At 35.1% G+C, this 26894-nt stretch overlaps 1 protein-coding gene across 3 annotated transcripts in view; it reads right to left on the reverse strand.

Annotated features, from left to right (window-relative positions):
• LOC106791662 (fibroblast growth factor 17) overlaps positions 1-26894 on the reverse strand; it is a 104474-nt gene that overhangs the window by 8599 nt on the left and 68981 nt on the right. For all 3 annotated transcript variants that reach the window (XM_014757485.1, XM_014757483.1, XM_014757486.1), the window contains exons 2-3: positions 3724-3769; positions 1201-1333 (exon numbers count right to left, since the gene is read on the reverse strand). In XM_014757485.1, coding sequence (XP_014612971.1) covers positions 1201-1333; positions 3724-3769 — 179 coding nt within the window. The remainder of the gene's footprint in view (positions 1-1200; positions 1334-3723; positions 3770-26894) is intronic.

The raw sequence follows: 26894 nt of genomic DNA on the forward strand, positions 1-26894 counted from the left end.
TACTAAAGAAATATTGTTCCTCTTCTCGGTGTTATTAGCGAAGATGAGATTTCTCTGATGATCATCGTGGTTCCTTATTCTCCTTTTAAATTATGTTTTATGTCCGAACTTTATTTGCATCTTTCCTTGGATCGATTACGAACAAATTACGAATAGCAGAAAAAAAATAGTAGATCAAAAACAAAACGTTGATTTTTATTTTTTTACTTCGATGAATTTAAGTTAAATTATCTATTTCGTTAGGAATAAAGATGCTACGATTTGGGGTGTATTTCGAAAAATTCGAATTTGTTCTTTTAAATCTTGAGAATCGATAGAAGCACCAGCAGCAGAGTACATGCTTCCCGTTTGATACTATCTTTCGGTTATTAGCTCGTAAAAGCTACGCTTTGGGACTGAACGAGAGAAATAAGTAGATAAAGGATAAGAAAGAGAGAAACAATATTTCTTTTTCTTTCTTAGTAGCCAAAAAAGAGAGTGAGTGTGTGAGATAGAAGGAAATATAAGTCCTCGATCCGAGTTCCTAACCGATAAGGATCGCAGTAAATTAAGATCTTTAATGCCGACCGGTCGTCGACAATTTTGAAACTCCTCTCTTCTTCGGCAACCCTTAGAGAAATTTTGAAGGAACCATCTGATTCGTAAGATAAGATACTCGTTGTACCTCTTATACAACGAAATTCTCGATTGGGTTCGATTAACTAATCATACGATAACCACACGCGCGTCTCATTTTATCTCATTTCGAAATCTATCCCACGTGTATAATATTATTATTATTAATATTATTATTATTATTATTTAAATATTAAGAAAAATAATATAAGACACGTGTAAAATTAATGAAATTATTTCAAAGTAGATTAAACGATACGTAAATGAGTGATATTAATGTGGACTGTTTATTTTAAAAATGGTTTAAGTACATTTTCTATTGTTTTGAGAATAATTCAAGGCTTGCATATATTGGTTAATTGACAAATATTCATTAATTATATGAAGGGGCTGCAAATGGGCTTACACCCCACTTTCTAAATAAACAATCATCCAATTAAAAGAAATATCGTTGAATTATTTTTCTACAGCAGTGTCACTGATTAACTCAAGCACTGTCATTTTGAGAATGGAAATAATCGTATAAGAAGATAAGATATTAGGTAGAAAATAAGATGATAGAAAAGATGAAAAGTTTCCACTTACGGTAGGGTGCATTGTCATCGCTGCGTCCCACGGCCTTGATCGAGCGGCCCATTACGGTAACATTGCCGCTGCTGCAAGTCGAGTAGAGACTCACGGAGCGCACCATTGCAGGTACCGCCCCGCACATCACCACCTGTAATTACAAAAGGGTACTCTTATGTCTTCCGAAAGAGAGGGAATAATCCGATCCCATGGAAAGGGTACTACTACTACTACTATTCTTCCATGAGACTCAAAAACACACGTCAAATTATACTTTAGTGCATTTATGCGCGTGCCACGGTAACTATAAACACCATTATCATAACCGTATCATTTATCCATACGTTTATTTTCTCACACGATATGATTTAACTATTTAGGATGTAAAACCGGTATAATAAAAGGGTATCTTTGTTAAATGAATTTTGAAAAAACTGTGGAAATAATTAAACTCGTAGAAATTATTTGATTGAGCTTTGGGAAACTTTGGTAGTTTCTTTTTTTTTTGCATTTTTCTTTTGTTGAAGTCGTTAAATAGATATTTGCGAAAGTTGCATTTTATTTTACGATACGTTAACGAACATTTATACGATCTCGTGGATGAAAAAACACACACGTTAGTTAGTTTGTACGTCGTCGAGTTTTGTTCATCGTCATTCTGATGGTTCCCTTGCAACACTCGATTCGAAGACGTTTAGAACGAGCAAATAAGCAAGCGTCCACGTCTCGAGAAAGAAGAAAAGTAAAAGGGGGAGGATCGTTAACGAGCAGACACGAGCCGTCCATTAATGGCACCTCTGAAAATCCTCTTTCGTTTATTTCAAAACTGGCGCCATAATAATGTTACGAGGCTGACCAACCCGCCATACGCCACTCTGTTCCATCTAATTAACCAAATTGAATAACATTCCGTGGCTTGTTTCAACTCGAATAACAACGTTCATAGTATTTTCAATTCTAACGATACTCGTCTCGTACAAGGGGGTGTGCTTGTGCATGTTTTAATACGAAAAAAAGGAGGAGGAAGAAAAAATAGATGCATCTCAAGACACAACGAGTTCTAAAAACATTTTATTAATTTTTTATATTTCAATCAAATTGCACAATCCTTTCTCCTCTTATTCTCATTTTTATTTTTTTACTTAACACACAAAACTCAAAGGATCCTTGACATAAAAACTCTGTTAAAGAAATCATAAAACAAGCACACATATCTCCCCGATATTTCGTTCGATCATTTATTTATTAAATCGGCTCGTGACTCTCTCTGTTTCGAATCGAATTATCCTTATTAAGAACAGAGTTATAAACGATCGTAAATCATCGTTCGATCGATCGAATCGAATCGAAGAATCGAACCGATTCAGGTGCTCCCCGATCGTTACATCGAAAAGTCTAACGGAGAAACATTGCATTACTTTCGTAACAACGAGTGCTACGTAAGAAAAATATTGAAAGAAGAAGTCGGGGGGTGTGAGGGAAGGAGTTAGGGTTGAAAGGAAACAAAAAAAATTAAAACATAAATATAAAAAACAAAACAATAACGGGAAAGAAAAAGAAAAGAAGTAAAAAATATGAGAACGTGTAGCGAATACAAGAGCGTGAAATTAAAGGTACAAGGAAAGGTATAAAAGGGATCATCGTTGGTTAGGTAAGAAAGAGTAGAAGCTTAAAAGCAGCAAAAGGAACGAACGAACGAATGAACGAACGAGGACGTCGATATAAATCGTCGGAGTTGTAAACGCGTAGGAGTGGAAGCACCGATCATTAATCTATGGCAGGTAAGGTGCTCACCGACGTAATCGTCGATTTACTAAGTCCTGGCACGACTTCCAACACGCGATATTCTCCTCCTCTTCTTACTTTTATTTTTTTCGTATTTTTATCTTTATCTTTAACTTGTAACACGAATTCCTTCTCTCTCTTTCTCGCACGAAGAGAATATCTTTGATCTGACCCGGTCACCGAACAGACTACTGGAGGTGGAGGTGGAGGAGGTGGAGGGAAAGAGCTACTATCGGTTGGTTACACGTATTATGTAGATACATGCACACGCAAACATCTATTTACATATATATGTATATATCTATAGACTGTTTTAGTGTGTATGTGAAGTAGATAAGAATGAAAAGTAACAATGTATATGCCAGTTTGCAAAAGTAATACGACTAAACTACACGTTTCTCTTCTACTATTACGAGTTTTCTCGCTAAACTTTGCGTGTCATTGGTTAAACTATTGAAAGTCGATTTAGTTGGTAGGTATCATAGTTATTATTATTATTGGGTGAGTTTACTGTACCTACTATATACTAGTTATTTCTTTCAAAGATAATACAAACTAGTTTGGAAATAAGAAACTTTGACTAAGTTTTTCGCAGAATAGATATATACCGATGTAATTTTATGGTCTTAAGGGATCCTTTTACTATTTCAAGTTATAAGACTAGATCGTTAGAAAGTTTCGAGTCTTTGGTGATATCGCAAATCTAATTGGAATCTCGATCGAAGATAATGGGATTACGTAAGAATGAAAACTTACCATCAGGAGGCACAAAATCTTCGCTAAAACGGCAAGCTGTGGTAACCTGTAACAATAAATTAATTCACATCAATATTATTTCACAAATAATTATGTTTTTTTTTGCTGAGAAGAGAGATATAAATTTTATCTTATTTGTGTTAATAAATAACCCGAATATAAATTGATTCAAATAATGATTATTACATCAATCTTACAAATTGAAATTGGAAGATTCAAGGAATTATTCATAATAAGGTGTAAGGTGCATGATTAATATCGGAGACAAATTACGATTGGTAGATTGCATGAATCGTTGCATTCAACGAATGCAACTCACCGATGTTTTCTCTATCATGAAAATAATATTCATCTCTAATCGATGGGTGAATTCTTTTTTTCTTATCGGTAGCTCTTCTTCTTCATCATTCTTGTTTCTTTCGAAATCATGCGATTGACGTGGCACGTGCCTCGGATCTATCAATCAATCAATCAATCAATCAATCGGAATAATTAATGCAACATACGGTAGCATACTAACAACATCAAATATTGAGATTACTTTTCGAAAGGGATGCATTTGAGGAAATATAATTGAAAGTTTGTACTTAAAAATAAAAGAACACGAGTATCTTGTTAGAAATCAAAAGTAGTAAGACGGTGTGTCACTGTTTGTAAGTAATAACCCAGTTGCAAGTGAGCTGCTCGTGTGGTTCACAGCCACACGAATTGTGCAACGTGAATGCATCTTGTGTTACACAGAACATAACACACAGGTGAACACCAATGGTTTATAACAACGAGGGCAAGGAAACGTTACTAGTAAAAGGGACGAAATTAATCAATGCATTGATGATGATGATGATGATGATATGATTTAATAAATAACAAAAAGATTAATGGTTTAACTTACGTTATATTAAAACGTTTACTTTAATTTCATATCTGATATTCGTTACACGTGAGAAACACGTTTTTAATTACGTATTTGATTTTAATATATATCGAGGATATATAATATAATAATAGATTAAGATTTATGATAGATTATTTGGCTACCAATTATTTTCATTTCCTCTATTTCTCTATCGTTCAATCTTCTTGTAATCGAATACCACTTCGGATATCGTTTGATCGTAAAAGCCAATGTGATTCTTAACTTAGAAAAAAAGAAAGAAAGAAAGAGAGAGAGAAGAAAGATTCACTTCTCTTACGTTTATCACCGTATATCCAACGCGACATGCATCGAACGCATAATGCGTGGCTGCGGTTCCCCATATGCAGTCATCTCAGGTTTCCGAGGTTTAATTGTACCGGCGAGACGGTTAACTCGCAACTGGAAGTGCGCTAAACGTCACAACGTTAAGACCTTTTCCTATTATCGAGACGTTGCTAAGTTTATGTTATTCTACTACGCTATTTTACATGATTTTTTCAATATTTTTTACATTGATTTTTATCAACGACCATGCCACGCTGCAAGCACTAGTTCCCGTTCGATCACAAAAATCAAGCAACATTGGGACACGGTTTTTAATACTTGCATGGGTGACCACTTTAGGAACACCGTCTGCTGTTTGTTTCCAAGATTCTGTCTTTTTTCTAGATACATTTTTATAATGATAGTAATAATCTACATTCACTCCTCATATGACTTTTTCCAAAACGCACACCGAAAAAAGTATAACTTCAAAAAAAGTTATTATAACAGAACCGAAAAATCCTAACAAAAAGAAGATGATGATTTTTATTCCTATCCTTCTTCTTATTATATTATTTCTCAAAGATGAGAATAAAAAATAAGAGGAAAGAAAGATAAGGATCTGCATTCTCGACGAGAGGTAATTTCATATTCCAAAAGCAGCCTTTAACGAGGACAGTAATAACATTGATACTGTCAGAGTAAGGAAGATAGAAATAAAGAGAAAGAGAAAGAGGAGAATATGTGTTCGGATCTTGTCTCACGAAATCGGGTTGCACCTTATTCTCCTTATCTGAACGATCCGATCGAAGAATCGATTTTTCGCGAAAACCCATGCTGCCGTTTGTCGACCACCTGTCAATAAGCTCCAATCAGTTCCAAGGTGTACGAGTATTCCCTCTCATCAGTGTACCTCAACTCTTGCATGCTTTTACATAATTGGAAAATTAGTCAGAACGTTTGATGTCCCGCTGACAGAGAACAACCTTCGTCGTCTCGTTAGTCAGCCTCGAAAATATTCTCTATGACAGAGTATTATCAAAACGTGTGTTACATTCATTATTCTATGTTTTCCCTTTCGTTGCATAATAATTAAGATAAAGTCTCAAACATTAATTGAGACGTTTATTTCGAAAATGGCATAAGTCACTTTTCTTCAAAAAAATTCAGTTAATGGCAACACTAATTACAATTGAACGGTATCTTTTCATTTAAAAAATAAAAAATAAAAAAGTGACTTACATCACTATCAAAATAAACAGCTTAATTATATAGATGAAAGTATCTCTATCATTTTTAGATATATACTAGATATATTATTCGTGAAAGTGTGTGTGAGAGAGAGAGAGAGAAAGAAACGAAGAAAAATGATAGAAGAAACTGTTCGAGAGGGAGGACGTGAAAAATCCAGTATTTCCAGTATTTCTAGTATCGACGTAGTATCTTGCTTCGTAAGAACGAGGAAGAGGAGGAGGAGGATGAGGAGGATGAGGAGAAGGATGATGATTCGAGGCTCTTTGACTCGGACGTCAGAAGTAAACGTTTTCGCGATGAAGCTTCGCGCCTTTGAGGAGGAGCACGTGGCCGAGGTTGAAGAATTCCGAGCTCTCGTGGAATCTCAATGAGAAGACAGAAACTTTTGTCGTCCTCTTGACAACAATATTTTTAAAACGACAATGTACACATATTCCGCGGAATAATCAAATCGTCGTCACACTCGCGTTGTCAACTTTCATCGAAAATTTTCATTCTCATTTTTTCTTTTTTCGGATTTTTGTTTTATGAATTACAATCGATCGAAATTTAACTCACCTAAAAATCTCCGAACACAACATATCGTCGTATGATCACTTCGTGTCGTCATCTCCGTCCCATTATTTCTCATTGAATCCAAAAAACAATACTCTATATACGTAATAATCTCAGTCGTACCTGATTTAAAACGAGACAATAGAAATATAGGCCGATCGAATTGCATAAAAAAAAGAAACACACCGCGTGTTAAACTTAAAAAACTTGTACAAGACACACACACGATCCGTTAATTAATTAATCTCCCACGCGTCACCGTAAAATCCTGCGTAAGAATTTCTAACGTCACCGAAAAAATACACCAAATTCGTGACCGAAATTTATCTGATGTATTTTTTGTTGTAGAAAAAAAAAACCAAAATTCTTTCAATCCGTTCGATAAATGAAATAGATTTAATCACTATATGGGGTTTATATTGTATTAGACGATAAACGATCGAATGCAACTTTGCAAAATAGATTTGTTTTTTAATTTATTTAAACGTAAGAAAAATAAGAGAGAAGATGATATTGTGTGATCACCGGTACGAGATCAGCACAGTGAATGCAACCGAGAACTAACTCTGACGAGCTGGTATGACATCCTCCTCCACCTCCTCCTCGTGGCCACGTGGGGACTACGTTCGAAAAGTTGAATTTTAGTGGGGAGGGAGGAATATTCGTTGGCCGCGGAGTGAAAAACTGCCAACACTTGAATAGATCAGGCCCGGGCCCGGCCCGGGTCCGGGCAATCGACACGCCGATGAAAAACGTGGCTACCGAGTTGGTGCCGTTGTCGATGGTTCTCAGCTGGACACCACCACCAACCACCCACAATCTTCCTTCCCTTCTTCATTGAATATTTTGTCTCGATTTCACCCGTTCATCAACTAGGGCTAACTTGAAACCTATCATTTTTATTATCCTTGACGAATCACCATAGATCAAAACTCTGACGAATCAGAAACTTGCACACAGCTTGCAAGTTTGAATTTAAAATAGTAAACGTGAGAGTATACTCATTCATTTCTATCAAACGTAAGACCGATGATACATCATCATATTCCATGGGGTTTTCAAGCAGCTTATTTTCGATTTATGTGATCGACTTTTAAGAATATTATTTCGAAGGGAAAGAGAGAAAGAGAGTGGGGAGTAAGAATGAAAAATCGTTACAATCGTTTGGTTCTATGGAAGAAAATTCGTGAACGTCTCTATTCAATAAGAAACCATGAAAGAAAGAGAGGAAAGAAAGAAACCACGAAATTTAGTGGGTTTGAAAAGAGCACGAGCCGAAAAAGTGTCACCTGGTCGTCGTTTCCCTTCGACAATAGAAAACCCCAAATGTTTCCTAAATAGGCGTATCGAATTGTAACAAATCACTCGCACCAATGGAAGGGAGTCTCGGTTGTTCCCTCTTCGACGTTTATTCCGAAAAATTTATGAAGCATTGATGTTACGCTAGTTTAACTAACCCTCACGTTTAACGTTTAACGCCAATAAATTGTCATAATTTACGAATCACACCGTTTATAATCGCGAGGATTACTTCTGAGAACGATTTTCGCGATTTTGTTAATAAATTAAATGTTAATAAAAAGTATTATCAGTTTCTTTTAAGTTGAAATCATTTCCTTTCAAATCCGAAAAAAAGGACGGAGTATAAATAAATAATAAATAAATTAAATAAATATATAAACGGTAGACAAAACTAGACGAAATTTATTCAGGTAATTCGGCATCAATAAAAGTAAACGTTATCGCGTGGCAGCTTGTGTCGACAATCAGGCTCGTAAAATCCTAATTTTTTTTCGGCTTAGATAGGCTTCTTAAATTCTTTTCAAGCATGATAATCTACTCTCTCTCTCTCTCTCTCTCTTTCTCACTTATTCCACGGATAAGTTAATTCTCGTCACCCGCATAAAATTCCGATCCAACATATTGGTCCATTGATGTTCAATAAGAAAATTCAGGTTCAATTGATCACGAATGAACCGAGATTTGTCTTACGAACACGAATGCGAACCGAAAATTTGTCTACGAGTCATTTCATTTCGAAACTTGTTAACATTAATTAATTAATTAATTAAATACTGTGTCGTTAATTTTATGAATCCTACGGAACGAGTCATCCTTATTCCTCGAAATTCTTGTATATCATATACTCGTTACTTTTTTCAAACGTAAAATAATACCGAGAAAACGTACTATACTATTCACGAATTCGTCATCGTGTTTATCGTATCGTTTAATAGCGAATACCAAATAAAAAAAAAAAAAACCGAAAAAAAAGTTATCTGTCTGGCGTCGTCGATTTAAAAGAGACATCATAGGCGTTTAAACTATCCGTATGGTGTCGAGAAGTAAAATTGTCTTGTTGATTAAATTCAATCTTTCTCTCTTTCTATTTTCTTATGGGTGGTTGTTCCTAAAGGAGTAGGTCGTACTCGTGCCTGGAGGCTGGTGCCACGTGAAGTGGCAGATATAGTCGTCTACGATGACGACAACCACAAAGATGTTGAAGTAGAAGAAGAAGAAGATAAGAAAGAGGAAGAGAGGAAGAGAGGAAGAGAGGAAGAGAGGAAAGAGGAGACGAACGACTGGCGAAACGTTACGTGAAGAGTCATCGTGCGTGAAGTGTTCTTCCAAGGGACGACGAGTCAAGAAAAAGGATAGCAAGGATAGAAAGGGGGATACATGGGGATACAGGGGGATACAGGGGGAGTAAGAGGGTGGAGAAACGCGCGACATGGTTTTTGCTCGAAAGCCGCGACGTTCCGCCGGCGTCACATTCATTCCCGACACGCTTCCCGTCATCTTTCGATAAGAAAAACTATCTAAAAGGCGCGAGCCGGTACATAACTAACAGTTCAAAAGAATAACACGCGTCGTCATCTATGGCGCGTGGCGACGATGACGACTATTTCGTCCTTCCAATTTTTATTTGCGAATTAATCTAATGCCCTGGATATACGTTTCTTTACAAATATTCTTTTTAGTTGTTTTATATAGGAAAATTTATTTCTATTCGTAATATGTGAGAGAAAAGTAGATATTTGTTTACGATTTTATTTTCATTAGATTGTAGATTCTTTTCTTCCTCCCCCTCCTTTTTATCCCTTACCCATTATAAAAAAAGAAACATACGTGTACTGATAATTATGACTAATTTTTTAGTTCAATATCATAATTACACATACTTATATGTGGTGTAAAAGAATATTATGAAAAAGATAAATTAACAAACAATATAAAAAATATTTTAGTGATATACTAATCGTAATACCATCCATACGATAAGTTCATATTTATTCGACTTAGAAATAGAAAGGAAAATTTCTTAAAGGATGATCCACGCCTAATCGAGATCTCCCATTGGACTGTCGCATTCCTCGTACCTCACTCGAGACGATTTAAAAGGGTTGAATAGCTCGATGCTCTTAACCAGCCGAAGGATATCGCCCTTTCCCTCTTTGAATTTTCGTCGTTCCATGCCTCCTCGTTAATTCGTTCGTTAATCTACGTACTACGTTATACCAAAAAAAGCCACGGTTAATTGAGTCTCTGGAATTTCATTTAGGCAACCGATAACTTTTTTTTTCAAACGACCTCCGTGATCGAGTGGGAAAATTTCTTAGAAAAATCTACGAAAAAAAAAAANAAAAAAAAAAAAAACCGAAAAAAAAGTTATCTGTCTGGCGTCGTCGATTTAAAAGAGACATCATAGGCGTTTAAACTATCCGTATGGTGTCGAGAAGTAAAATTGTCTTGTTGATTAAATTCAATCTTTCTCTCTTTCTATTTTCTTATGGGTGGTTGTTCCTAAAGGAGTAGGTCGTACTCGTGCCTGGAGGCTGGTGCCACGTGAAGTGGCAGATATAGTCGTCTACGATGACGACAACCACAAAGATGTTGAAGTAGAAGAAGAAGAAGATAAGAAAGAGGAAGAGAGGAAGAGAGGAAGAGAGGAAGAGAGGAAAGAGGAGACGAACGACTGGCGAAACGTTACGTGAAGAGTCATCGTGCGTGAAGTGTTCTTCCAAGGGACGACGAGTCAAGAAAAAGGATAGCAAGGATAGAAAGGGGGATACATGGGGATACAGGGGGATACAGGGGGAGTAAGAGGGTGGAGAAACGCGCGACATGGTTTTTGCTCGAAAGCCGCGACGTTCCGCCGGCGTCACATTCATTCCCGACACGCTTCCCGTCATCTTTCGATAAGAAAAACTATCTAAAAGGCGCGAGCCGGTACATAACTAACAGTTCAAAAGAATAACACGCGTCGTCATCTATGGCGCGTGGCGACGATGACGACTATTTCGTCCTTCCAATTTTTATTTGCGAATTAATCTAATGCCCTGGATATACGTTTCTTTACAAATATTCTTTTTAGTTGTTTTATATAGGAAAATTTATTTCTATTCGTAATATGTGAGAGAAAAGTAGATATTTGTTTACGATTTTATTTTCATTAGATTGTAGATTCTTTTCTTCCTCCCCCTCCTTTTTATCCCTTACCCATTATAAAAAAAGAAACATACGTGTACTGATAATTATGACTAATTTTTTAGTTCAATATCATAATTACACATACTTATATGTGGTGTAAAAGAATATTATGAAAAAGATAAATTAACAAACAATATAAAAAATATTTTAGTGATATACTAATCGTAATACCATCCATACGATAAGTTCATATTTATTCGACTTAGAAATAGAAAGGAAAATTTCTTAAAGGATGATCCACGCCTAATCGAGATCTCCCATTGGACTGTCGCATTCCTCGTACCTCACTCGAGACGATTTAAAAGGGTTGAATAGCTCGATGCTCTTAACCAGCCGAAGGATATCGCCCTTTCCCTCTTTGAATTTTCGTCGTTCCATGCCTCCTCGTTAATTCGTTCGTTAATCTACGTACTACGTTATACCAAAAAAAGCCACGGTTAATTGAGTCTCTGGAATTTCATTTAGGCAACCGATAACTTTTTTTTTCAAACGACCTCCGTGATCGAGTGGGAAAATTTCTTAGAAAAATCTACGAAAAAAAAAAAAGGAATGCCATTATAACTCAATAAAGTATTCTACGCGTAGACAAAAGAGTGTACTTTAATTTAGTATAAATTTTATTAAAATATATTCACTTTTAGCATAAAAAATATTCATAAAATCATAAAATCTAGATTCAGAAAATCTATTTGCTGCAAAGTACCCAGAGTGGCACCTGTACAAATCAAACTGTTTGCGTTTTGTTTAAGTAACAATTTTCCTAAACCTTTTTTCGATTGCAATGTAGAGTCAATCAATGAAAAAACAGATGAACTTTTGTTTAAAGTATTTGTTTGTCAAATTATAGGAAGTAATTAAAAAATCGTGAGCAGAATTATGTAGAACACTCTGTATATATCTTGTTGTGTGTAATGGATGACGAATGAACGACTAAATAAATTACGTGGCTCCGAGAAAATGCGCTTGAAACGGAACGTGATCGCCTAATCACCGAGCTAAACGTTGAGAGCTCGAAAAACTCGGTCATCTCTCGTATCGGTTTAGCTTCGGTCTAGGAAACAACCTAACAATTCGTGCAGCTTGACGCGTAAGCTCACATTACGAAGAAACGTGATTCATTTACTATAGCGACGGAAGGGCACGAAACGTTTGCCATCGGTAGTATTACGATGACGTCAGATTACGAAACGAACACGCGTGTTCCAATGGTCTTTCACCTAACTGACGTTTACAAATAAAAAAAGAAACGAAACAACATAATGATCGATTTTCTTTTCATAATAAATGCACACGAGTGCATCAATTGTGGTGGGTATCTGAGTTAAAACCTAATTCACATCTAATGAGATTCTTCAACTTTTGCGAAAGATCCGAACGAAGGGAAGAAAACCTTTCGAAATTTGTACGCGTGACTTACATTTTGTTTTTTTATACTCTTTCAATAGTTCTTTTTCTTTTTACAAGGATCAAAAGTCTTGAGAGTAGAAAGAAAAGGAGTCTTTTTTTAGAAGAGGAACGTATGAAGAAAGAGCCGAAATTTGTATTATTCTATTTTTCTCTTCATCTCTCATTGCGTGTTCTTGTATCGTACGATTCAACTCATAGCGCTCGTGCCTCGACGTTTGTTGTGCTCGGCCGTAATCTGTAATGGGCTCTATGGGGGTATTTAAATAACCATTTCGCCCACCCACCATCGTCACTTAAACTCTCACTCGTTTTTTCTCTTTCGAAGAAAGAGTATATCTCGCGTGCTATCGTCAAAGGATGACCACGTTTCTCTCTCTCTCTCTCTCTCTCTTTTTCATTATTTCTTTCTCTTTTGCTTTCGGTACCTTTTCAATTTTTTTACCGTTAGCTCCAGACATAAGAGAGAGAGAAAAAAAAAAAAAAGAAAGATGATTGTTTGATTTATCGAAAATTAAAATTAATAATAAAAAAAAAAGAAAAAAGGATAAAGATTTATTTTCGGAGACACTTCTTTCGTAATAATAATAATAATAATATTAATAATAATAATAATAATATAAAGAAGAGTAGAGAATTTCTGGAAAACTTTCACTTTCGTTTTAAACATCGTCCTGCCATTCGAGAATGATGATCACTCGTACATATTTTTATGTAATAAACCATCGTTTAAATTGTCTTTCTTTAACGTATACGTATTTTTATTATTATCGTTTTATATATATATATATATATAATCCTCTCAGCGTTATATTACGAATGCAAGAATTCAACGAAACACAATGTCGTTGGAAAATAATTCGTATGACAAGTAAAGATACTTTTTTCTTTTTTAGTTTTCAATGACGATGACGATGACTCATTCAGCCGGTAGAATTAGTCATGCGAAACTGGTAGCAGATGAGGAATCCGCACAAAAGCCGTCGCACTTTTAGGGCCCTATTCAAATAGCAACTCGATACATCGAGTATTACGATCCGTTAATCCAAAAAATTAGAAATGTAATCTAAACGGTGTTCGGAACATTGTACGTTCGATAAAAATATACGATGTGTCTATGTAACAAAAAAAGAAAGTTTAAGAAATAATATAATTCATAAATCGAAATTTATGATCCATGCCTACTCTGAGAGTGATGTATTTTTTCAAATATTGCAAATCTTGATAATGGAAAATGATCTCTACGTGCAAAAATGATGATGAATTCCGTACTTCATCCTATCGATGAACTTAAAACCCACTTACTATCTATCTCGATGACAAACACGCGTGATAAAGTATGGATCATAAATAAAATGTCACGATAGTTGAGAGAGACGGATTTCGTTGAAACAACGTATTCCGAGATAATAAAAAAGCGTAATATATAAAAATATTAAATAATCTTTAATTTGACAGAAAAAAAGAAAGAGAGAGAGAGAAGGGAATCATGAAATTCCAAAAAGGAAGTTAGCGGTTGTTATTCATTGATAACAAAACGAAACCGTGGGAGTAGGTATGTCACACTGTATATACATGCATGGGTCAGATAAGAAGACTTTCAACTTCGATGGAATAAGCTAAATGGTTTGAAAGAAAATTTCTAAGAATTTGACAAGCGAAATGAGACGAAAATAAAAAGGAATGACGTAATTCGATTTAGACCAACCCCTCCAGCCCCCTTTGTCCTCTTGTCTATCACTTCTTCGCGATATCTTTTCGATTCTACGTTGTCTACTTGTAGTGACGAGTACTTGAAATGTTTGCTTAACCCAGAAAAGGGCCCCAATACCATTGGACACCTTATCGGCACATTAAAAGCCGACCTACTCTCTCTTTCTCTTCTTTTTCTTATTTTTATTTCTAACGATAATGTGTCTCCTTTCCTTTCATGATTTCACCTAACTGAGATTACACGATGATCGTTTAATATTTCGAAGTAATTTGTTCATTAACTTCTTGAAAATCTTCTTAAATTAGTCATAATCGATGAAGCTCGTAATGTTGTCCACTTTTCGAACGGTTAACAACACACGCGTGTGTGTGTTCTCAATATTTTTCATTCTATTTTATTTAGATTTATTTTAAGTGTACCGATACACGATGAACTAACATACTCGTTGAAGTAATCGAGAATTTATTCGCGATAAAGAAAGTTGCCTCACAAGAAGAAGAAGAAGAAGAAGAAGAAGAAGAAGATGAAGTATCGTGAGATGATCATGAAAATAGTTCGTTAAGTATCGAATGAAGTATAATACCTAAGTTAACGCGCATTCTCGATATATCTAATTAAAACGTTCTTAGATAAAAAGTAAAATAAATAAATAAAGAAAGAAGGAAAGAAGGAATAAAAAGAAACGAGAAACGATAAGTATGAGATGAAACGAGAAAAATAGAAGAATCATTTTCGCGATAACGAGTTAAAGCGGTTGAATACAATTAGCGATGAAATCAATCGTTGCACCGTGGAACGGCCATCAATATGCATAATCACACGGGCGCCATTAACGAAGACCTTGCACATACATATATATATATATATATTTATCAGTATAATACTTGTGCATACTAAACGTACATTCTCCTTCCCCTACTCCTACAATTACCTTGACGTAGATCGTTTGCGTGTGCGTGAACGAGTAGTTTTAAATGTAATTAGCGAATGATTTGCACCGAGTAAACGATAATGTCGATAGAAAATTGAAAATAGAAATAAATAAATAAAAAAGGAAAGAAAATGAGAAAAAAAAAGAAAGAAAAATGATAGAACCAGTCCAAGGCGGTCGTTTCATCTACACTCCTCGCAGGAGGGATTTCGTCATGGCCGAGTGATATCCAATCGGGAATATAGTAAGCAGGAACGTGGTATCCAATCGGCGGTATGGATTGCCACTAATTGGCCTCGATATTCAACGACGATGACCTAACCGCGTCCAGGTGGTCCGATATGGCGTCCCCATGGACTGGCTTGTCAATGTGAAGCTTCTCGAGTTTATTTCACAAGCGCGCACACACGAATTCGAATTATTTTCTATTTATTTTCTTTTTTTTACCCCATTTAAACAGGTGGGGGGACGATTTTATCGGTGATATTAAAAGGGGTTGAAGAAACGATAACAACCCCCTTTTTTTCGAAAGAGAATTGTATTGAATAATCAAGGAAATAATTATTAATCATCGATTCAATAATTAAACATCTGATTATCCAAATTGAACAATTGATAATTCGTTGTAGGTTGATAATTATTCGCATTAACTGTGACAAGTTTTGAGAATATCATTAGGAGTCATCGATGAGACCATAAAATGTATTCCCCCATGCTATAAGCTCGATTCATGTTATACGATCTGCAGTAATATCATCGATTGGTCTTCTTCCACGCCGGTGGTCTTTCTTATTTCTTAATTAATTTTACTAGCTCTTCTTTTCCTTCACCTCCTAATCCTCATCCTCATACTCCTTATCCTCCTCATCCTTCTCCTATTAGTTAACAACGTTTAAAATGAGGAAGCTGAGTATATACCACATATATGTTGTTTTTTCTTCTTTTTATTATTATTATTATTTTTTTTTTCGCTGGTGTTCAATTAAATGAGAAAGAGAGAGAGAGATACTGTTAGTATTTAACAGGATACCAACAGGATTTTCGGTTCATCGTTAACAAATAAACGTAAGTGAAATAATTGCCAAATAAATTCGCGCTTCTCATCTCATCATTTCAATCATTCTCTCCTACCCTCTCCCCCTCTTTTCTCTTTTTCTTTCTTTTAATAAACTTGGCAATTCTAATTTCTGTTTACCCTTTACGTTATTTCGAACGATGTGCTAAAACCTGACCCGTGGGTTCGCACCTTTTTTCGATCGATCTTTCGATTACTCGACAGAAATAACTTTGCAAACTTAGTACACGTTTCATTTGCAAAGAAAATTTCACAAAGCGTTAATTGCAACGAACAATGAGAAATGTTATCCTTATGGTTTTGAATTAAGTAACGTTAAACATAATCGACTGAAAAATACGACGATTTTCAATAGGTCAAGGAGATAGAAATCCGAAAAAAAACAAGTGTCGTAAATTGTTCCTTAAATAGAAAAATTATTCGAATGATTTCACGAATCTAAAAAAGTTTTGAACAATCTGACGTAAGGTTAGAGATGATTTCGAAGAAAATCTGACTACTTTAAGTAGATAAAGTCAACGATAGTCAGACAACTCGATTGATAGTCTTCCAATCTTCGAGTAAGTTTTCCCAAACTTTTTTTGCATCTTTCAAATAAGAAAATGCACCTAATAAGTTGGCGTATTATATATAACAAAACAAAAGAAAAAATAATGAATCTTTAACAATACATATATATAAAATACTTGAATGTATTTATGTATGTTCTATTCTTTTATTTTGGCAACCTATTCCCATAGTACAAAGTGAAAACTGTAACAACAGTTGACACAATTTTGTATGCCACCTCTTCGAACATCATACGATCCTATAAGTAAATCTAACTTTCCATAGAACTTGGATAATTTCTAGAATTAGATCACTCGTGATATGTTTTTCCCAAACGCGTTTTACCCCAAAAGTAAGTATAATAAATAGAAAAAAATAATTGAAAAGTGTGTCACACTACCGAAGTTTCTCCATATTAAATCTTACCATGGCAAACAACAACACATCTGATTATTCCCCGGAAATATGTATGTATGTATCATAGTATATCTTTCATTGTGGTTTTACGGGGCGCGTGCGTACAGGATTACGTTCCACGTGCGGCCAGAATGCATTAGTAAGAGAAAGAAGAAACGAAATGGAAAAGAATGAGAGAAAGGAGGTGAGATGAGGTGAGGTGAGGGAGGTGTGCGTGTTCAAACGTACACACACCCTCCCCCTCGACCGCAAACATTGTGTCACGGTCAGGAAAGCACGCGTAGTATCGCGTGTAGGTAGACGCCGGCGGGTCCGGCACGATGAATTATACATTGCGAATGTTTTCGGCATTCGAATTTGCATCAGGCAAACGGCTACCGCCTGCTATTCTTAGCCCCAGGACACCAACCAACCAACAAACCAACCAACTGACTAACCAACCAACCCCTTCTACTCTTTTTCTATCTATCCTCTTTCCTCTTCATTCTGAGACAAAAAGAAAAGTATCTGTTTAAGATGTACGATCTTTAAAAGACAAAACCCCTTTTCTCGTATCTAGCTTGTTGTAGGATATACAAATTGCTGGCGCTATAAGATACAATCTCAACTAAATTCGAAATTAATTAGCAGTGGTCGCGTGTCTACTACTCGGCTTGAAAATTAACGAGCCGAATTTGTCCTAGGGGGGATTTCACGAACCGAACGTTTTGTTCTGTCTTCTGTGATATTCTATGTTTGAAGTTATACTTATTTTGGCACGTTTTGGAAAGTGAATTTAGATGCTACCGAAATATCATTGGAAAATATTCCAGCTACGTCCTATCGAAGTTAGAATCTACCATCTTGAAATTCTCATCTACGAAACGTGTGTCTTTCTTTTAGATAGTTCTTTTATTTTTTTACACATTTTATCCAACAACGAAATTTATTGTACTCCTGTGCGAAATGGAGCACACATTTTCAGTATATTATTCGAGTGTGAGTAATACTCTTCTCGTTGCATAGAGTGTGTAAACGGAAGAAGATACAAGAATGGGACGTCTTGTTCTGGATTTTCAAACGTGAATGGTTGTTGCGAGACTCTCGTCGCATTTTCGTTGTCCTCGTTGTTGTCGTCGGAAGAGAACGCTTATCGCGAGAGACGCGCGATAATAAACGTCTGCTTTACGAGCGTGGAAATGAGATACGAATGAAGTCAAGACCAAGAGAGAGAGAGAGAAAGAGAAAGAGAGAGAGAGAGAGAGGAACAATGAATAAAGGGTCGCATCTTGGGAATTCCGACGTTTGTTTTGCGCACGCTGCCGGAAAACGCAGTCGGACTGATAAAATTTTGCAACGAAATTACGATCGTTTCTGATTAAAGTGAGATGTATATATATATATATATATATATATATAAGAACACGGTGACTGATTAAAAAAGAAAAAGAAATTATTTTCGTAATAAGATACCTCGTGTCTATGTATATTTCGCAAAAATTATAACTATAAAAGTTTAATCCCTTAACCTAAGATTTATGTTAGAAAATTGTAATTTTATTTTGATTTATATTAGATTAAATTAGTACAAATATTTCTAATTTTAAGAGGGCCAACCGTATGTTAAGGGGTTAATCATTTAATTATGCATTACAAAATATAATCGTTTTTAAACGAATGTAATCATAATTATGCACATTTCCTACGATTCTACTATTCGTTAGACGAATGAGAAATGTATTCTATTAATACAAATCATGTAAATCTCGATGACGTTTCCCTCTCTCTCTCTTTCTTTATATTTTTTATCTTTTTTTAACATACTACTCTCGTGATTCATTACGCTCGAGAACGAAGCACGAGACTCTCGCTCGTAAACTGAGGACAGAAGGAAAACAATAGCCATTGCAATCTTCTCGAGCACCGATTATGGTGGTAGTAGTAGTGATGGTGTTAGTCTGGTACCTATTACGAATATATTATATTCAGGGATGAACCGACAAAGGATAAACCAAGAAGAAGAATGACCGATGAAAGATGCCACCATACTACCATGACGATTTTCACACAGGTGAGAGACTTGAAATCTCCAAATTGAGAGACGGACGGACAGACAGACAGACAGACAGACAGAGATCTCTCTCTCTCTCGAAAAAGAAATAAAGAAGATAAAAAATAGAGGAGTGACATATTCTCGAGATGAGAAGAAAGAATCAACGTTTTTCGGTATGTGTCTGTGTGTGAGTTAAGTCGAAAAAGGAGAGGACAGGAGCGGTTAACGGGGCAAAGGGGCCCGAAGGGGGGCCCAAAGGGGGTCAGTAAGGAAGACGCGAGTCGGACACGCAACAGAGACGCCCCCGTTGTAAATTACCTCGCGGTAGGTGGAAGAGTGGAACTCCGAAGTGAACTCTCGTCAGAGGAGAAAACGATGACGAGGAACCGAAAAAGAGAGAAAGAGAGAAAGAGAGGGATAACCGTGATGACGAGACAAAGGTAATGCTCGTCTCTGAGGTAAAAGAGTTCTTATACCTCCCACCCCCTTCCCCCCTCTCCCTCTCTTTCTATCTCTTTTTTCTCACCGTCTTACTTACTCTTTCTCTTTCTCGAATAACCAAGTTCACCTTTCAAAGCGACTAATTAAGAAGTCAGACTAATTCAATTATAATTTATACCTCGGCACTAAGCTTGAGTAACCAGCCCTCTTTTGCTTTTCCTCGCTGTGGTAACGAGCAATCAATTATCTCCCTTTTTCTTTTTTTTTTTTAAATGCCACGTGTCCCGTTGTTATAATAATTGGCAATAATTTGGCTAAGATTTCGGGCTTTTCACCGAGTCCGAATAATTCGAAAACAGAAAGAGAGAAAGAGAGAGACCATAATCATATGAAAGGGAGTTTTTAGATGGGAGAAAGTTATTCCCATAAGGGATATATCGAAGTTCTTTTTTTTTTCAAAGCTTGTGTTGAATGAAGGTAGAAAAAAAGAGAGAGAGAGAGGGGAAAAGGGATGTATATATCTGGATGATGATGAAGAAGAAGAAAAAGATGAAACGTAGAAGGTGGAGACGATGTTCTTCTCTCATGTCAGAGACGAGATTGAAACGTTCTACGTTATTTGTTTCGAGTGCAGCAACGTGCTCCGCCCCAAATTCTCTCTCTTTGTTTCTCTCAGGTTTCTCCGGAAGCTCATCACTTCCACGCTTTCTTCACTGTTTCTTCTTCTTCTTATTATTCTTCTTCTTATTTTTGTTCTTCTTGTTCTTTTTCTTTTTCGTAGAGAACAACTACGAAGAACCTTTTTGCCCTTTCGAGACCTTAAAGAAACGAATATCCTCTGCGTGGGCGGTATACTTTAAGAGACACACGCGGCCTTGAAGTCCTGACGATTATTAGAAACGAGTGACGTCGTCAAATGAAATATCTTCGTGTCAAGCTCGGTGTCAAGGATTAACTTGCATCTACCCATCAAGGATACAATCAAAAAAAAAAGAAATTACGATGAAATTAAATGGAAGCATTAGATTGATCCTTGCATTTTATCTCGAGTTCTATTAAGATTCTATATTTCTTATTTCTATACTAATTTATAATATCACTTTTGCGAAATAATTGATCATGAAATATTAAATGCAGTAGTTTAATGTTCATTTTATTGTCACGAAGAAAATTAATTAATTGAGTTATAAAAAAGTTCAAGAAACATATTTCTAAATTTGAGAGAGATAAGGAATTATTATTATTATTAGTAGTAGTAGTATTATTTTGTTGTTTTATTTTATTTTGAGTAAAAATCTGAAATCTAACGCGGCATTCCATCCTCCTGCTGTTTTAATCGTCCTATAAAAAATAAAAATCGATTAACGTTGCAGTCGAACTAAAGAAAAAGTTGGAGTTTCGTGTCATAAAATAAAGAAACAAACGGACGAGGAATCGAACCGAGTGTTCTAATCGACTCGGCAAATATCGTTCGTGTAACTACGATGTGCTGCCAACCGACTGAGACTGGTTTACACAAACGTCGATATGCAAATTAGGAGAAAGCTTTCCCATCTCTTTCTTTATTTTTTTATTACTTTTTCTCTCATACTCTTTCTATTTTCTCTTTAGGATTTTTCTCGTGCATGATTTTTCGCGTGACTCTTCTCGTCATAGTTTACAAGACTCACTCACCCAACCCCTCACCCCGTTTATCGAAGTAAACTCGAAAATTATGCAACCACGACGTAATAGTAAACTCGTGTCGATCCGAATCACCAAGCTAAACTTAGAAAACGAATTGAAAATTTGACGATCCTAGTGCACGCGAACCTAAAACGAAGATTGAACGAATGAACAAACGAACGAACGGCCTGGCCTTGTTGTAAAACCTAATCGGTTTTATCTTTAAAACGTTAAAATTTAAGAGAAGTCATTATTTATCACGAAAGGAGGAGGCCTAATTTTTTTTATGCATTGTATTCAAAAATCAAGTTGGAACAGTTTGAAAAGCATATTTTTTTGTCATCTAATTACAATCTAAAATATCGAAATTTTATGCTTTAAAATTTAAAATCTAATTTTGTATTGACCCGTGTTAATTGTCACGAAAGGAGGAGGCCTAATTTTATTGTATGTAGAATATTTTGTTTTGTTTTATTACGACATATGATTGAACATAAAAATCTTGACATTTTCTTCCTTTCGTTCCTTTCTCATTTTTTTTCTCAGAAAATAAGACGGTATCTCGAAGGTACAAAGGTACCAAGGAAACGACAGTACTTCTCTTTCTCTTATTTCTCTTTCTCTTTCTCTTTGAAACGAAGGGAGTCCCGGTCTAGACGTCGATGAGAGGGGAAGCAAAGAGAACGGAAGAGATGTCGTGCGTCGTGTTCCCTCTATAAATACATTTACCTTGTTTGCAGAGCACTTGTATATGGTTGGTCCGTTTACGTGGAATGTGACTCTTGCACAGTGGTCTTTTCGATCGGTTGAATTTTCGGTCCATGACGATGAACACGAAGAAGAAATACGAACGATGAGAATAATGACGATGATCACGATGATAATGAATAATAATAATAAGAAGAAGAAAAAGAAGATGTAAAAGAATAAGTTAGAAACGTTATTTCGAAATCTCAGATCGTGAAAAATGTCAAAATGAACGTTGCGTTTCCTATGAACAACATGTAAGAGTGGCTTTCTTCGAATGAGCCACATACCGCGCATACCGTGCGTCACACGATGATGATGTTTACAGTCTACCACGTACCGTATGACGTACTCAATTACGAGTGTAAATTATTTAAACGACGATGAAAATGCACGTAAGATAACTTTGACAAATTTAATTCAATATCCTATATTACACTATAATACTACGAATTTTAAACGTCATCCTTTTCGGTACGATTTCATTTCATATTGAATTGATTTTTTGTTTTTTTTTTTTTTTTCTATCGATCCTTCTACTTGAATTGATCTCACGTGTTCTTGGTAACAAGATTGTTTAGATAAAAATAAACTTTGGAAGTTAACGTAAAACGTTGAGAAATCTGAAAGTGTCTCTTCATTTTTATATCTATATCTCGAAACGATGGTTCTCCACTTTAGATATGTAGACATATTTTTTTACATTGTTTTCTACGCAGACGAATTGTTACGAGTGATATATGTAAACTGTAATAAGTGAAATAATTAATAGATGAATCGAGAATCAATCGAATACCCCGAACTATTATTTCTCAATCTCTCATTCAACTTATTATATTATATAATTACATAATATCTGTGATTTATCTTTTATATAATATAACCAATTAACACACACACACATAGAAAACTATAATACGAAGAGATAAAAGAATTCGAGAAATGTAATGACTCGAGAGAGAGAGAAAGAGAGAGTTTCATTTTTATCTTTAATCGTGCAATACCTCGTAACACGATTCTTTTAGTTGTCTATCACTTGCGTTGTGTTATTGTTTAGACTATATTATATATTTCCTTTTAAAATCTACGTATATACACAATTATATACGTATGTGTGTTAGCTATATTAATGACAGACGTGTATTAGGAGCTCTCGTATTAGATAACATCGGCTATCTTTTTAATTACAAAAACGTAACGTCAACTCTTAAAGATGTCATTGCTTCGACACCGCAGTCTTATAATAATACTTTTTCATGCACGATAAAAATGATATTATCGGTGTTGGTATAAAACATTTAATTGTCGATTATTCGTGATACTCATTTTCTTGCTTGCTTTGCAGAAAAAAATAAACAATAATAAGTAGAAAAATAATAAAAATAATAAAACTTTCGTATATTTTTTCCTAATAAAAAAATGGTTACCGGTATGAGATTGGTTATTACACGTCGATTTAAGTTTTATCCAAATTCTTATCTAAACAGTTTGCTATCGTCATTCGTATTCGATATCTTAACGATCGATTGGTGAACAATAATAAATGGTCTACGTTTGCATAGAAATAGAAAGACCGAAATTATTCAATCTTGAATTAATCGATCTAAGGGAACAAAATAGAAGAATTACGAGAAGTTTTTTTTATAATGTTCGAAGATAGGCACAACGATTTGTCGAAAGGATTGACAAAATTAATGTTATCGGGTTGTATCGATCTTTACCTTTCTTACTAAACGAAATGTAGAGAATGAAAAAGACAAAAAGAGAGAGAGAGAGAGGATACCATCGGATTCACCGGAACCTGATAAGAATCCTTTCTATGGTAAAACTAAGCAGGACTTAATGGTCCTTTCCTATATCCTTCTGGTAAATGTAAAATTCTCAGCCTACACGAGAGTCACACGACAGGAAAATAAAAACACGTGGATACATATGTAAACCTATCTTCTTATACACGAGAAATGTTTTTAAATATAAATATAAACCGAAAAAAATGGTTAAACTTTGAGACGGAAAAAAATTAAACAATATAAACAATAAAACTATATTTTATTTTCTACGAATACTTGAGATTTATCTAACGATATTAATAGTAATAATAATAATAATTCAAGTAATTGCATTGGTATCGAACTTTTAATGATTGTAGGCTGAATGATCTCGTTCGTTCACGTTGCATTCATCGTTTTTTTTTTTTAATATGCTCCTTCGCGATAATGCATTAGGTCAATAATCGTCGACACTAACATAAGAGAACGACTGCATACAATAACGCTGCATAACGAAAAGAAAAAGAAGAAGAAGGTGGTTGACAAGGAGGTGAAGGGGGGTAAAGAAGAAGAAGAAGACTATACCGATCTCAGTGCAGCAACCTTCGGCCGATGTTAACAGGCCTTTGCTGGAAAAAACTTGGCGCCAAAAATATTTGCCGTCCGGCGAGCACTTTGGTGCAGAAAAAAAAAATAAAAAGAAGAACAGTGAAATAGGGAATCTATCTCTTATTTTATTTTTCTATATTATTCTATCATCCACACCTCCTCCTCCTCCTCCTCCTTCTACTCCTGTTAATTTTGATTGTTTTTCATCATAATCAAATGTTTTAAGAATAGAATAAGTTTGATAGTTTCTAATCGTTAGATTTTCATTTTTGTTTTTCCCTATTTTTTCCTTTCGTTTTTCTTTATAGTTATTCCGCGCAGGCGCGATTTTGAACGATCAATTATCTGCAAATTTCTAAGAACTCTCAGAGACCAACGAGCTTATCTCGAGTAAACGCGTCCGTGACTATAAATATAAATTCACGGATTGTTTTATCTACCGAGCGGGCATTCCTCCAAAGAGTCGACACATCGACCATCTGAGATACGATGCCTTTGATATTTCTCATATCTATCCCCAAGCCTGGATTTTGATTTCGATCCAAATTAATCGCGCTTTTAAATTCTTTTGTTTGTGTCTCTCTGTTATAATATATCTATCTTTTTTTTCTTCTTTTTTTTATTTTTATATTTTTAATATATAATTNATATATATATATATTATTTTTCTTTTTTTATAACAAGACAGTCCAAAGTGTAAGATATTCGTAAAAATAATAACCATTGTCGTATACTAATTATTTTTACTTTTATTTTTATTTTAATGAGATCTCTCGCGAATATATGAACAACAACAAAATCTTGAATTTTAAACGATAGAAGAAAAACATTATAAAAATAAGGTTCAATAATTTATCATTCGCATCCATGAAAAATCGTTTGGAAAATATTTGGTAATATTAGCAATTCGATACGATTAAATTGATTGGTATGAAATGCGAGGTGTAATAATGGCGAGTTAAGAGGATGCACAAGTAGATAAGAATAAAAGTCAAGAACCGATGCATCTTTCTAAACAATTCCATCACGGAAATATAATGACAACGACTAGAGGTATTTTTTTCTCTTATTATTATTTATTATTTGTTTTTTATTTTATTGCTCTGATTATTTTTCTTTTTCAACACTAGTACCATAACACGATCTCGGTAGATTTCCAGAACACTACGCGACATCTATTAAAGACATCGTCTTAAAGGGTGTACAATCTATTTACGATTTCCTTTTTATTATCTTCTTTCGTTATGTAAGATTAGATTAACTACATTATAGGTGTGTTGTTTCTAATCGACAATAGAGAGATGATCGATACACAATACGATAATTAATCGAATCGACAGTATATAATTATGAAAATTAATAAGATACGATCTTATTTTACTTAATACACGTTGACGATTCTATTTTAACGAGTGTTTATTTAATCGAGGGTATTTTTCGTTTAAGATTACGATCGATCAATCGGCAAACTTCTTTGTCGTATTTCATTTTGTTATTATAAAGTGAACATATTTCAGATAATAACGAGAGAAAATATAAATCGCGAAACAATCAAATAAACAAACGTTTACGTGATCGTGATTCGTACGACCGAAAAATTCGATTCATTTTTCGCAAAAATAAAGTAAAGTTAAGTAAAAAGTAAAAAGTAAAAGTAAAGTAAAAATAACAATAATAGGTGATCGATTTGGCTACCTGAGTTATTTTTGCTCTCCCCCATGCCCCCCATACGACGTATTGGCGCCATTGTATTGCTCGTTGCTGCCGATAATCTAATCTCGCGATAATACGCGTCGTTGAATTGACTAACTGACTGACTGACTGATTCTCTTGGTTAAGAGAGAAAGAGAGAAAGAAAGAAAGAAAGTATAAAATACTACTATCACGTTTTTGAAGAAGAAATGACGAGAGGATTGAATATAAGGAAACAAACGATGCTATTTTACGACGAGACCTAAGTTTGAATGAGAAAAAGTGAAGAAAGACCACGAGTAGTCGTTGTCCTCGTCCTCGTCCTCGTCCTCGTAGTAGTCAGACACACAATACACGTGTATCACGAGAAACGTTTGCACGTAGATCATGTTATGTAAGGGAGGGGACTGGGGGAGAGGAGCAAGGGAAAAAAGAGACGATCGATTAAACTGTGAGATATTTATTTCACCATTTGTATCGGTTCAAATATAGAAAATCAAACGACAAAAGAGTGTACTTTAATTTAATATAAAAATCATTAAAATGCGTTTGCTAAAAGTATAAAAAATATCTACCAAAACATTTCAAAGAAATTGCAAGGATGCACAATTTACAGCATTGCATTCTCTGACATTTTATGAACCTT

This window comes from Polistes canadensis, unplaced genomic scaffold (assembly GCF_001313835.1).
Source record: "Polistes canadensis isolate GaletaPanama2010 unplaced genomic scaffold, ASM131383v1 scaffold_329, whole genome shotgun sequence".
Lineage (NCBI taxonomy): Eukaryota > Metazoa > Arthropoda > Insecta > Hymenoptera > Vespidae > Polistes > Polistes canadensis.